This window comes from Paramisgurnus dabryanus, chromosome 19 (genome assembly GCF_030506205.2).
Source record: "Paramisgurnus dabryanus chromosome 19, PD_genome_1.1, whole genome shotgun sequence".
Classification (NCBI taxonomy): Eukaryota; Metazoa; Chordata; class Actinopteri; order Cypriniformes; family Cobitidae; genus Paramisgurnus; species Paramisgurnus dabryanus.
Genome location: NC_133355.1, coordinates 27,111,511 through 27,124,573, shown reverse-complemented (window position 1 = coordinate 27,124,573; position 13,063 = coordinate 27,111,511). Strand labels below are relative to the sequence as shown.

Below are 13,063 nucleotides of genomic sequence, written 5' to 3'. Positions count from 1 at the left end.
TTTTGAGAAAAGGCGTTGAAATTTTTCAAAAACTCAACAATATACCATGGGCAAATTTTCTACTCTTTTGGGTTATTCGTGGCCAAAAAAGCCACTAAATTAAATGGCTGTAAAAATGTATCAGATGATTTTTTTTTTTTTTTGCATAAATCTGTTAATCAACCTCAGCACTGATCAAAAATTCCATGATTTTAACTCTTTAATTCCCATGTATAAAAGTGATGTCACTGATTTGGGGAAAAAACAGATTTGATAAAATGACAGATTTTCAATATAAAATGTGATAATGGACTGGATTTTTTTTTACCTTTTTCAGTCTTGGGTTATCAGTCAAAATATTAGTAAAACATTGGCTTTGGTGAATTTTTAGTTTTTGTGCAGCATTAGATTTTTTTTCTCCCTAATTAGTTGTTCGTGGCCTTTTTTGCCCCATTGACTTCCATTATAACAACATTTTTATTGCAAAGCCATGACATCATATAATCATGAATTTTTGATTGTTGGTGGTTTTTTCCTTTTGTAATTTTTCCTGTTTATCACCATATGGCACCATTAACCCTTTAGTAGGCCTGTACAAAAAACAGCTTAATTTCGTGTGTGTGAAGGTAAAAAAATCCAGTTCACAATTACTTTTTAAATTGAAAATCAGTCATTATGTGTGTTTATTCCCCCAAAATCAGTGACATCACTTATGAACTTGGCAATTAAAGAGTTAAAATCATGGAATTTTGTAAACATTTGGTAGTTTTGATCAGTACTGGGGTTAATTAACAGTCATGCAAAAAAATTAATAAGGCTTTTTTTGGCCACGAACAACACGAAAGGGTAGTAAATTTGAATACAACCACAAGGGTTAATAAACTTAAGTACATCCAGTGGCGGCCGGTGACTTCTCTTCTGAGTGGTGCAAAATTCAAAATATTGCATGTGTTTGTAGTGTCGTTTGTGGCTCGTCATGCCAAAATATGTGTTCGGTGCGTCATGTGCATTTAGTCAAAATGCGTGCCTGCTGCACACACGTCAAAAGGGTTTATAATAAAAGAGACGCTCACGCTCACAAAATACTTGCAAGACACTAACTTAACACTAAATTCTGATTATATATAAGATTAAGCAAGATTCTGGCAAATGGGAGCGTCTTTTTTACAACCCCAAATCAGAAAAAGTCGGGACACTGTAGAAATTATGAGTTAAAAAAGAATGGAATAATTTATAAATCTCATAAACTTATATTTTATTCATAGTAGAATATAGATAACATATCAAATGTTGAAAGTGAGACATTTTGAAATGTCATGCCAAATATTGGCTCATTTTGGATTTCATGAGAGCTACACATTCTAAAAAAAGTTGGGACAGGTAGCAATAAGAGGCCGGAAAAGTTAAATGTACATATAAGGAACAGCTGGAGGAGGACCAATGTTAAGGAATAGGAATGTTGTCCCATTCTTGTCTAAAACAGGCTTCTAGTTGCTCAACTGTCTTAGGTCTTCTTTGTCGCATCTTTCTCTTTATTATGCACCAAATGTTTTCTGTGGGTGACAGATCTGGACTGCAGGCTGGCCATTTCAGTACTCAGATCCTTCTTCTATGCAGTCTTGATGTTGTAATTGATGCACTATGTGGTCTGGCATTGTCATGTTGGAAAATGCAAGGTCTTCCCTGAAAGAGACGACGTCTGAATGGGAGCATCTGTTGTTCTAGAACTTGGATAAACCTTTCAGCATTGATGGTGCCTTTCCAGATGTGTAAGCTGCCCATGCCACACACGCTCATGCAACCCCAAACCATCAGAGATGCAGGTTTCTGAGCTGAGCGCTAATAACAACTTGGGTTGTCATTGTCCTCTTTAGTCCCGATGAAATGGCGTCCCAGTTTTCCAAAGAGAACTTCAAATTTTGATTTGTTGGACCACAGAACAGTTTTCCACTTTGCCAAAGTCCATTTTAAATGAGCCTTGCCCAGGGAAAACGCTTGTGCTTCTGGATCATGTTTAGATATGGCTTCTTTTTTGACCTATAGAGTTTTAGCTGGCAACAGCGAATGACACGGTGGATTGTGTTCACTGACAATGTGTTCTGGAAGTATTCCAGAGCCCATGTTGTGATTTCCATTACAGTAGCATTCCTGTATGTGATGCAGTGCCGTCTAAGAGCCCGAAGATCACAGGCATCCGGTATGGTTTTCCAGCCTTGACCCTTACGCACAGAGATTGTTCCAGATTCTCTGAATCTTTGGATGATATTATGCACTGTAGATGATGATAACTTCAAACTCTGAAGAAACTCAGAAAACTATTTTTCGCTGCAGCTTTGGGGGAATTGGTGATTCTCTGCCCATCTTGACCTCTGGCAGACACTGCCACTCTGACAGGCTTTTTTATACCCAATCATGTTGCCAATTGACCTAATAAGTTGCAAATTGGTCTTTCAACTGTTCCTTATATATACATTTAAATTTTCTGGCCTCTTATTGCTACCTGTCCCAACTTTTTTTGGAATGTGTAGCTCTCATGAAATCCAAAATGAGCCAATATTTGGCATGACATTTCAAAATATCTCACTTTCAACATTTGATATGTTATCTATATTCTACTGTGAATAAAATATAAGTTTATGAGATTTGTAAATTATTCCATTCCTTTTTTACTCACAATTTCTACAGTGTCCCAACTTTTTCTAATTTGGGGTTGTATTTTATGTTATATGACTCTATTTTTTCCTTAAAATCAGTATTTAGTATACTTTTATCAAGTGCACTAAGGCACTACTAAAGTGGAACTATACTTTTAAAAAGTATATGTAGTGTATCACTTTTACACTATTATTTAGCACACAATAGCAATGTACCAATAATGTATTTGCTGATATTTAAGTATATTTGTTGTACATTCAGGTTGCCTTTTTTTACAGGATATCAAACCCTGTAGATATTACACAGACTAATGTAATTTAACAAGACAAACAGAGGTTAAATATATTGACGTCAGTGTGCATTTTATTTTTCACACAACATAATCACACCATGTTTTTGGACCAGAATGAAGTCTGTTATTGTTTTTATACATGTATAGTTGTATTATACCCACTGAATATATTTAAGTTGTGCATACTCTAAAAATGTCTTGGTTATTTTTGACCCATGTTGGGTTCATATTGGACTGAATATTTAGCCCATTGGTGCATGACAACAACCCAGCATTGGGTATTTTTAACCCAGCATGTGTTTTTTCCAATATTTACCCAACACGGGTCAAAAATAACCCAGAATAAAGTTTAACATTTCATGCTTTGTTAATTTGAGATGGATGTGTTTATCTTGTGACAGGAAGTCCACTTAAATGCTTTGTCTTGAAGGAAAGTCATTGGAAATGTTCTTGATTTAACAGATTGTATGAGGAACCTAAAGCACTGACACAAAGTCAATCGCTGAACTGATCAGTATAACATAACAAAACTTTAAAATTAACCTAGTTGAATTTTCCAATGCAATGGTGAGAATGTTTTACATATGCAAAAACACTTTAACTTTCATTTTGTTTAGGCGATTCAAACTAATGTGGTCATTTTGTTTGTGTGGTTTTTTTTGACTTGGACGGCATGCCATTTCTAAGACCAGTGCTGTATTTGGCATTTTAATAATTCAGAGCATTATACTGAATGACTGGCAAATAAGAAACCGGATTGATAACTAGTACTTGCAAAGGCAGCCTTCTATTATGTAGACACAATGAAAGCACTAGTAGCCAAAAAATATCAGGTACTAGTCTAGTTTGGGAACATTCGGTCAATGCAAATCATATGTATCATATATATATAAATCAAGACTTATATAGCATGCTATGGTCAATTTCTATTGTAATTGTTCCTAAAAGCTGGATTTTTTATGCATTAAAGCCATACCCACTGACTTAACAATTATAACATACTGTCAGTCTTAGCAGATCTGCTTCTACGTATCTTAACTCAGCAATGAGTCGCAAGCTCATTTTATTTATCTGTACAGTAGGTGTGCGTGTAAAAAACAACCATAATTGTGCATTGAGAAAAATAAATATTTTTAAAGTGATAATTCACCCACAAATGAAAATTGTGTCATCATTTATAAACCCTTGTGTTGTTTAAAACCTGCATGAGTTTCACACAGTTGACAATACCATTGACTTCCATAGTATAAGTCAACTGTGTGCTTAATCTTCTTTTTTGGTCAGCATAACAAAGATATTTATACAGGTTTAAAACAACATGAAGGTGAGTAAATGATGACACGATTTTTATTCTTGGGTGAACTATCACTTTAAGTGGCTCAAATGATGAGGGCTAACAGGTTATCCTTCCAAATAGTGCAATGTGTATTAAAAAGACCTCTTACAATCCATCATTTACAATCCAAAACTTGTTTTATGAGCTGTTTTGTTGTTTTATGAGCTGACATTTTTAACTCGTTCATTTTGGTATTTTTCCAAAGAAAAACGTCACCAACGTCTCATTCACTCGACTCACACAATAACATTAGTTTCTCTTTAAGCTCTTTATCAGTCTCGATCATGTGACCGCACACACATTCTTCTGAGCGTTCCTTCTCCGTCCGTGTTTTCGGCTCAGGCTCGGGCTTGTCGGAGGGAGGACAGGAGGAGTGGGAGCAGGTTGAGGGCCGGCCGGTGTTCCTGAATGCCCAGAGCCACCAAAGCCCCCGCCAGCACTGAGGTGACTTTGGGCAGCAACGGGGGACGAGCCTGCATAACCTGCCAACCAGACGACAAATAAACATTTAGATCTTGGAAATGATCAGTATGGTTATTTGCAAACACTGCGTTGTACCACTGAGTTGCACTTCACCTTTTCAACTTTATGACAATGTATTCGTCCATCGGAGCCAAGATAGAAAGTGGAGAATGCATTGTATGTTCTGTAGAAAAAGGAGATTGATGTATTTAATTACACAGAAGGACACAAGTAGATGTTTGATGTGATAAAGCATCTCTTACTTGTAAAGTTGGCTCTTGTCTTTCTTATAGAAGAAGACCAGAAGGGAGTGGAAGGGGAGGCCTTTGACTCTCCAGCGAGCCTGGATGGAGCCGTCCTCGGGATGCTTGGTCAGCTTCAGCACTTCAAGCTGAGCCTCCGCATAGTAGCACAGACACATCAGTCGCCAAAGCGTCACAGTCAGCTGGTACACAACACGACCCCTTTGGAGATACAGAGGAGAGATTTATCGATCATACCAGTCTCCCTATTGATAGTATAAGTTCAACCCAGTTGTGGTCGAGCCATTTGTGATGATGAAAAGTTACTGTAAATTACTGTAATATCCAGGAGCAAGTTTTGGAGAGACAACATACTTTGTAGGAATTCTGTGAATTAAAATGCACAAACCAGAAGCAATAATACCCAACAAATGGAGAAGGGACGGCTCTTTAAAGAAAAAATCATATTTATTTTATTTGAAAGAAGAAGCAATGTTATGGATGTGACGATTATCGAAAATAGTTGGAATTTTTTTTAACAATACCTTGCATGGGTATTTAGGCCACCAGATATTGACATCCGAGGTATCATAATGGTTAAAAACTTTATTTTTTATGGTAAAATTGACATTTACATAGAATTTCTCTGTGTGCAGTTTTCATTCGCTTTTTGGAAAAGTTTAGCAAACAGACGAAAATGTTCACATTTATCGAAAATTTGTGAAAAACAAAATAAAAATGCTGTTGTATACATTTCAGGCCACTAGTTGACAATGTCTGAAGACTTAACACGGATGTGCATCACCATTTTCACAAATTTGTATTTTTTTTAGTTTATGCAGAGCCAATAATGGTTTTCGATTTTTTTTTTTTTTTTTTGTGGGTATTCAGGCCCCAAAAAGCGCTGTTGTAATGTTATGGGCACATTTTGCGTGCGCCAATACGCTATTTTGAATGTAAATGAACGGCAAACAAATGGAGAAGAGACGGCTGTTTAAAGAACAAATTATATTTACTTAAATTATCGTGTGCGCATTTATAAGGAAGAAACAACGTTATGTATGGGGTATTTCTCCATCATGGATGTAAAATTATCAAAACTAGTTTGAACAAAAAAATGTTTGAAAACTTGAAGAGAGACCTCGCATGGGTATTTAGGCCATCAAATATTAACATCTGAGATATCATTATGGTTAAAAACTCATTTTTTTCAAGCAAAAAATGTACATTTGGACTGAATTTTTCTCTATGCAGTTTTCCTTCGCTTTATTTTAGAAAAGTTTTGCAAACAGATGAACAGAATGTTCACTTTTTGAAAATTTGTGAAAATAAATAAAAATGCTGTTGTATGCATGTCTGGCCACTAGTTGGCAATGTCTGAAGACGTAACTTGATGTGCATCACCATTTTCGCAAATTCAAATTTTTTTAATTTATGCAGAGCGAATAATGGTATACGTTATTTTGAATGTAGATAATGTAGGTACACGACAAGAAAACGTTTCTTTTGAAACTTAAAGACCTTGCATGGGTATTATTAAATATTAACATCTGAGATATCATTGTGGTTAAAACAAAAAATTTCATGGTAAAATTGACATTTGCATAGAATTGCTCTATACCTACCAACTAGGTTAATTGTTGAATGGCCAAGGACCGCCCAAGAGGCCATATGACTGGCACGTAAAGCAACCAATCACGCTTCGCTTTGTGCCGCCAAATGTTTAGGGGTGTGGAAATGTCTCCAGACAAAACACATTAAAATCTCTCTTTTAGATTTCACTAATTGCTTCAAGCAAAACTTTTATTGTGCGTTAACACCAGATGCGACTAAATCATGCTATCCGCACGTAGTTGGATGCTTAAACATTTTGGTCCCTATTTTAACGATCTGAAACGCAAGTATGAAGCGCAAAGCGCAAGTGAGTTTGTGGGCGGATCTTGGGCGCTGTTGCTATTTTCCCAGCGGGAGAAATAACTCTTGCACCAGGCGCAAATTACTAAGGGGTTGGTCTGAAGTAGGTTCATTATTCTTAGGTGTGGTTTGGGCGTAATGTCAAATAAACCAATCAGAACGCTATCCAACATTCCCTTTAAACGCAAGGGCGCAAGTTCCACGGCGGGTTGCTATTATTATGACGGATTTACCAGTAGTATGCCAGGAGCGGTTCACAGCCGAGGAGACCGACGTTCTTGTAAGAGCAGTCAAAGACAGAGAAGTTGTTTTGTATGGGGATAGGAGAAACCAGCCCAAATCAGCGTCGGTTAAACAGGCGTGAGAGGTTATAGCCACAATTGTCTCATCAGCTGGCATCCCCAGGACGTTGCGCCGCAAGCATACAATGATGTCAGGAGACGGGGGAATCTCAAGCTTGCCAGCATAAATCGGGCACGCCGTGTAACGGGAGGTGGATCTGCCTCTATACAGGACCTGACGCCAGCAGAGGACATCGCTGCGTCCACCCTCACCGCTGAAAGGGTTTGGGGGCTTTGAAATCGGACCCAAGAAACGCAAGCAAGGTCCAATCCCAAAGTACTCTTACAAATCAAGTTCATATACATTAAGGTTTCTTATGAAAACAATTTAATTATTATTTACATAAAATAAACGTAATACAGCCACACAACAAACTTATGAAAATATTTTAATCACAATAAATAAAAACCACAATGCTCACCACTATGATTCCCCTTATCTCATGTGTTAATATTTTTTATTGTAACAATTTATGATTTGCAAAAATAACTGTTGCATCTGTGTAGATTAGAAAAGCAAAGTGTGTGCGCGTTGTGCACGCTATACATTATGGTCAAGCATGCGCCCTTAAAATAGCATAATGAACAACGCGCAACGCGCCACTGACTTTAGACTAGTTTTCTTTGGTCAGTGGCGCAATTGTTTTTTGAAACTGGAAAATAGCATCAGGTATGGTTTGCGCCGCAACACGCCTCCTTTTTCGCGCTGAACCGCCCAGGGAGCGCAAGTTCATTCCCTAGTTTGCCGACGTGCGTCTGTGGAGGGAAAAACCCGCTGTGTGCCGGTGCAAAATACGAATGATACATGCGTAACTGACAAAGTCAATTGCGCTGGGTGCAAGATAGGGCCATTTAAGTTAACTCACTTCATTCGCGCATGAAATTCAGAAATACAGCTTGTAGTCTCAATATATATAAAAAAGCGTTTTTTACAATTTACCAGATTGTCCGATCTCCTCACTTTCTTTTAAACAAGATCCTTTTGATTCCCGTTTCTATAAAAGTATGAAGATGTGTCGTACATATGTTGCTCACTATCAGTGGCGATAATTTTGTCCGACTCCTCCATTGTTGTTTCATATTTCTGCCACTGACCGCTACGTCGTAATTACATTACTACGAGAGCAAGCGCTTGATTGGTTAACGTAGTGCGAATATCTGCCAAAGTTTAGATTTTTCCACTTGCGGGATTTGCGCAAATCAGGTGTTACATGCGTAAAACACCCAAAACGCTTAATTAGGTCTGTATCTGGAAACACTTCAGCAGCTACGAAAGTCGTCCTCTTAGGGATGGGCGATATGGCCTAAAATCCATATTGCGTTATACATTGCAGCCTCTTGCGATAGCGATATGTATTGCGATATAATAATTTCAATAGACTCGTTTCAGAACAGGTTATATAGACCCTTACAAAAGCCAAACTGCTAAAAAGTAAGTAAAAGTAAACCGTTATGGCCAGATTAGTCTTGTTATCTCTCTTAGCTGGAACTTTTGCCTGACACACTCTACAGCAGAGGTGTCCAGACTTTTTTGTGTGGTGATGATCTACTTTTAAAATGATAAAGCCGACAAGATCTATCTGCTAAAAAACACAGTTAATTATTTTTATAACACTAAACACTTTAAATGCTTGTGGGGACTATACTGCAATATATATATATATTTTGCGCGTGGAGCAGCAGTTAACTTATGTAACTTTTGGCTTGAATCCAAAAAATAGATGTTGCACTGGTCTTTTTCATGAGTTCCTCTGTTTCGCTCACGCTTTCATCCATGTTGTGTCATCAACACGCATTATCGCGATAGTGCAATAGATTTAAAATCTCTATCGTATGCCAATTTTCTATCGTTTATATTGCATATCGTTTATATTGCCCATCCCTACGTCCTCTGATTGGTTGAATTATACAGGATTTCCGGGAGATGTCTAAGCCCTAAGATCGCGCAGATAAGCCCCAAGTAAGCCCTAAGATTGACAAGATCACTATATCTAGAAACTGCGAGTTACCTTGTCTTGGTGTCCAGAAGACCATTGATGAACAAAACATCTTCAGAGTATATGGTGTAGTCGTGATTTTTCACAAAGAAATTTGGCAACTGAAAAACAATATGTCTTAATAAACAAGCAGCCATGGATTCACAATGACACAAACCAACAATGTATCTACATTGACACTATGAAGTGTCTCCAGTGTCTTACCTCCACCCTCAGTTTCTCAAACATCTGGGCTAGTTTTTCCTCATTCTCCATATCTCCCTGGCTGGAGTATTTGTCCACGCCCTGCATATCAGCAGGGCTACAACGCACAACTCGGAGGGCTGAATGTAACCTCTGCGCTTCCTCTACGTTTCCATGTTTGTTTCCCATCTCCAAGTGAGACTCCATCTCAGGGCAGTGGAAGCAATAGAAACGAGATCCCAAAATGAACGGGGCGGGACATCCCTCCATTTCAAACAGACTCCTGAATGATCCTCTCTCCCTCGGCTCGTTCAAAGTCCCTACCTTTCCGGTAACGCTAATATCATCCTCTCTCCTCCCATCGACAGTGGTTAAAGGAAAAAGCAAGTCAAAGGTTCCGTTGGGTCCCAAAGCCAGGAGCTCGCTCAGTTTGGTTTGTCCGAGCAGGGGCACTTCCACCATGACGTGCTGCTCATCCGTCTCAGCGGGTTTGAGAAGATCACACAGGCTGATGGGTTCCTCCCACTCCTCATCCTCCAGGTTGGGAGCTCTGTTTGGCTGACAGGCATGGTGGAATGGATGGGAAAGCGATGGGCGATTGACAGGCTGGTAGCGAAGACCGGTTGGAGGAGCCAAGGCCCACGATGCACTGCTCAGGTTCCTTCCGTTGTCATGAAGGTGAAACTCGGTTGTCTGCAAATCAAATCAAAAATACATATTTGCTACCAAATGTATACATATCAGGATCCTTTATAAAGGGTGAAAGTTTTTTCTATAACAACAGTCCCATTAGTTATAAACGTGTTTACCTGACATAAATTCCAGCACTGTTTTATCATTGGTTGCCTGCCTCCATGGTTCTTGACACACCCCACCCAAAGAGAAACTCCCCCTCGGCACACAGCCATTCACGTCAGGATGCTTTAGCAACCTCAATGCAGACTCAGTGCAATGGCATTATTATCCACAACCTCAATGAGGATAAGAAGGGAATTCTCCCTTTTACGGTCGAGGCCTCAAGTCACCCCCTCACATCTGGCAAGAAAGGGCTAAATCAAAACAGAAAATATTTTATTGTCTTATTGTAAGTATAAGAACAGATATTAAGGTCTACATAAGTCTTCAACTTTCATATGTATTGAAGCAAACAATAGAAAACAATGGATTTAGCAGAGATTAATAAAATAAGGGCTAACACTTTAAAATAAGGTCCCATTTGTTAACATTAATTAGATAGCAACATTAGTTAAATAAAAAAACAATACTTTTATCATTTATTAATCTTAGTTATACCATGGCTTTTGAATGCTTTATTCTGATTGGTTGAGAAATGTTCTACGGGTATGCATTATGCAAGGAATAATTGACAATGGGCCATTGAATTATAAGAAAATAATGCACACCCAAGGTGGTAATGCGGCACGACGTGAAGCGGAATGCCATTACAACGCGGGTGTGCATTTTTTCAAATAATTCAAAGGACCGCAGTCAATTATTAGTACCTCCAGAAAAACAAATGATTCCATGCATAATCTGCCAAAGTTCGCATATTTATGTGGGGGATGCATTTTTTCAAACACGCCGCACTTTCGCAGCATGAATTGCAGATTTCCGTGCTCAAAATATGCGGAGTTTTCATGATTTCATAATCCCTGCATTTTTGTAGCAAAAATCACATATATGTTAGCAGAAAGTTGAAAAATTTTGCATTTAATTCACACAAGAGCAGCCATGTCCTCTGTTGCCATGGGAACGTTATGAAGTCACTTGATTATGTGACATAAAAATAATTGAAAAGCTGCAAAAGCTGCAAACAGTTTTTGCAAGTTCCTCCAGTTCTTGCAAGTTCCCGCAATTTTTGCAAGTTCACGCAATTTTCTGCAAGTTCACGCAATTTCATCGCATAAAATTGCATAAATATCCTGCATATTCCATCGAATTATTAAGAAAACGTGCCGCAAGATCAAGGATTTTTGCCCGCAACAATCACAAAAAACCTCACAGTTTTTCTGGAAGGACTGAATTATTCCTCTTATACCACAGTTACTACTTACATTGCTCTGGTGCCTATTTTTAAGACATTTGACAAGTTAGGTGTGCGATTATCGAAAAATAATGTATACCCGTGGAACATTTCTCAACCAATCAGAATAAATAATTCAACAGACCCATGGTTTAATTTTCGATAAACGCACAACTAACCTGTCAAATGTGTAAGGAATAATTTACAACGGGCCATTAAATTATAAGAAAATAATGCAATGGGTGTTACCCCAAAAATTGCTCTGGTGCCTATTTTTAAGACATTTGACCGGTCAGATGCAGTTTACAGAAAAATAATCAACACCCATGGAACATTTCTCAGCCAATCAGAATAAAGCATTCAACAGACTTGTGGTATAACTTAAAATAACCACCAGAGCAATGTCTTAGCATTGTCTGTGGTTACAAGTATAAGCGTAATAATTGATTGGTCCTTTGTTTTTGTATTAAAAGGGATAGTTTCCCCCAAAAAATGAAACTTCTGTCAACATTTTCTTACTCTCATGTGTTGTTACAAACCTGTATAAATTTCTTTGTTCTGATGAATACGAATGTGTCACCGTTCATGTGCCCCATTCACTTCCATAGTAGGAATAAAGAATACAATAAAAGTGAATGGAGCTCACGATGGATTAAAGCATTCCTCAACATATCTTCCTTCGTGTTCATCAGAACAAAAGACATTTATGCAGGTTTGTAACAACATGAGAGTGAGTAATTGTAATTTTGGGGTGAACTATCACTTTAACTAACATTAACAAATACTAATAAATGCTAAAAAATGACGTTGCTAGTTGCTGTTCATGTTGAATAATGCATGAATGAGACCTTATTGTAAAGTGTTGCCAAAGCAGTGCAGTACAGCTCAATAAAGTCTGAATTATATCAGACACTATAAAATTACGTCAAGTCTTGTAGATTAACAACTGAACAGATAACTTGCAGTGTTGATGTCCAGCCCGACTGACACATGCACATCATAGTTTAGTCACAAATCAACACAATCAATCAGAAGATCAAAGGATCATCAATTGTCTTGTCCAGATCATAATTTGTTAGTATTAATACATGGACATAAATATGAGGCAGTTAGCAGTACTGTTTGTAAACATCAAATGCATACCTGAATTAATGAATCGGATCAAAAGAAGTGATGCGTCGGATAACGGGACAGAGATGTGAGAGTGTGTGTGAATCCGATTAGCGCAAATGTCTGTGTGATTTATAAAGAATAAGAACTGTCACGTTACACAAATGTCACTTTTCTCCCAATGTCCTTGCCCAGCCTAAGTGTGCGCCACTGCGCATGCGCTCATCACATTCTAGAAGCGGCTTTGAACAATTACAGCGGCAGCTAGCGGCGAATACAAACTCTTGCAAGAGACCTGCGCCGGTTATGGTAGTTGGCCGGTTTTCTTTTCAAAACTAAAGTCTGTTTTATATTTGTCAGACTTTATAAACAAACAAACAAACAAAAAATAATAATAATCAAAAATAAAATAATAAAATAAAATGATAAAAAATAAAATAAAAACAAAAACATAAGTAACTAGCTTAAACTGCATTTAATGTAGACATTTTTAATTAGTATGCAGGTTGAGGATCGAAACCCCCAACCT

At 37.8% G+C, this 13,063-nt stretch overlaps 1 protein-coding gene across 1 annotated transcript; it reads right to left on the bottom strand.

Annotated features, from left to right (window-relative positions):
• Positions 1-3,921: 3,921 nt before the first annotated feature.
• On the bottom strand, positions 3,922-12,759 carry c19h6orf136 (chromosome 19 C6orf136 homolog). The gene is made up of 7 exons (XM_065294543.2): positions 12,568-12,759; positions 10,211-10,450; positions 9,423-10,094; positions 9,231-9,319; positions 4,988-5,188; positions 4,839-4,908; positions 3,922-4,744 (listed from the first exon to the last, which is right to left on the bottom strand). Exons 2-7 carry the CDS (start codon positions 10,307-10,309, stop codon positions 4,601-4,603), a joined length of 1,275 nt encoding a protein of 424 aa, XP_065150615.1. The 5' UTR covers positions 10,310-10,450; positions 12,568-12,759; the 3' UTR covers positions 3,922-4,600.
• Positions 12,760-13,063: the final 304 nt, after the last annotated feature.

Coding starts and splice junctions, on each gene's coding strand:
- c19h6orf136 (XM_065294543.2), bottom strand. CDS start 10,309: ATGGCTGTGTGCCGAGGGGGAGTTTCTCTTTGGGTGGGGTGTGTCAAG. Junction 5,189..9,230: donor CTTCTGGACACCAAGACAAG/GTAACTCGCAGT, acceptor GTATCTCCAAAG/GGGTCGTGTTGTGTACCAGC. Junction 4,909..4,987: donor GACAAGAGCCAACTTTACAA/GTAAGAGATGCT, acceptor CTTTTTCTACAG/AACATACAATGCATTCTCCA.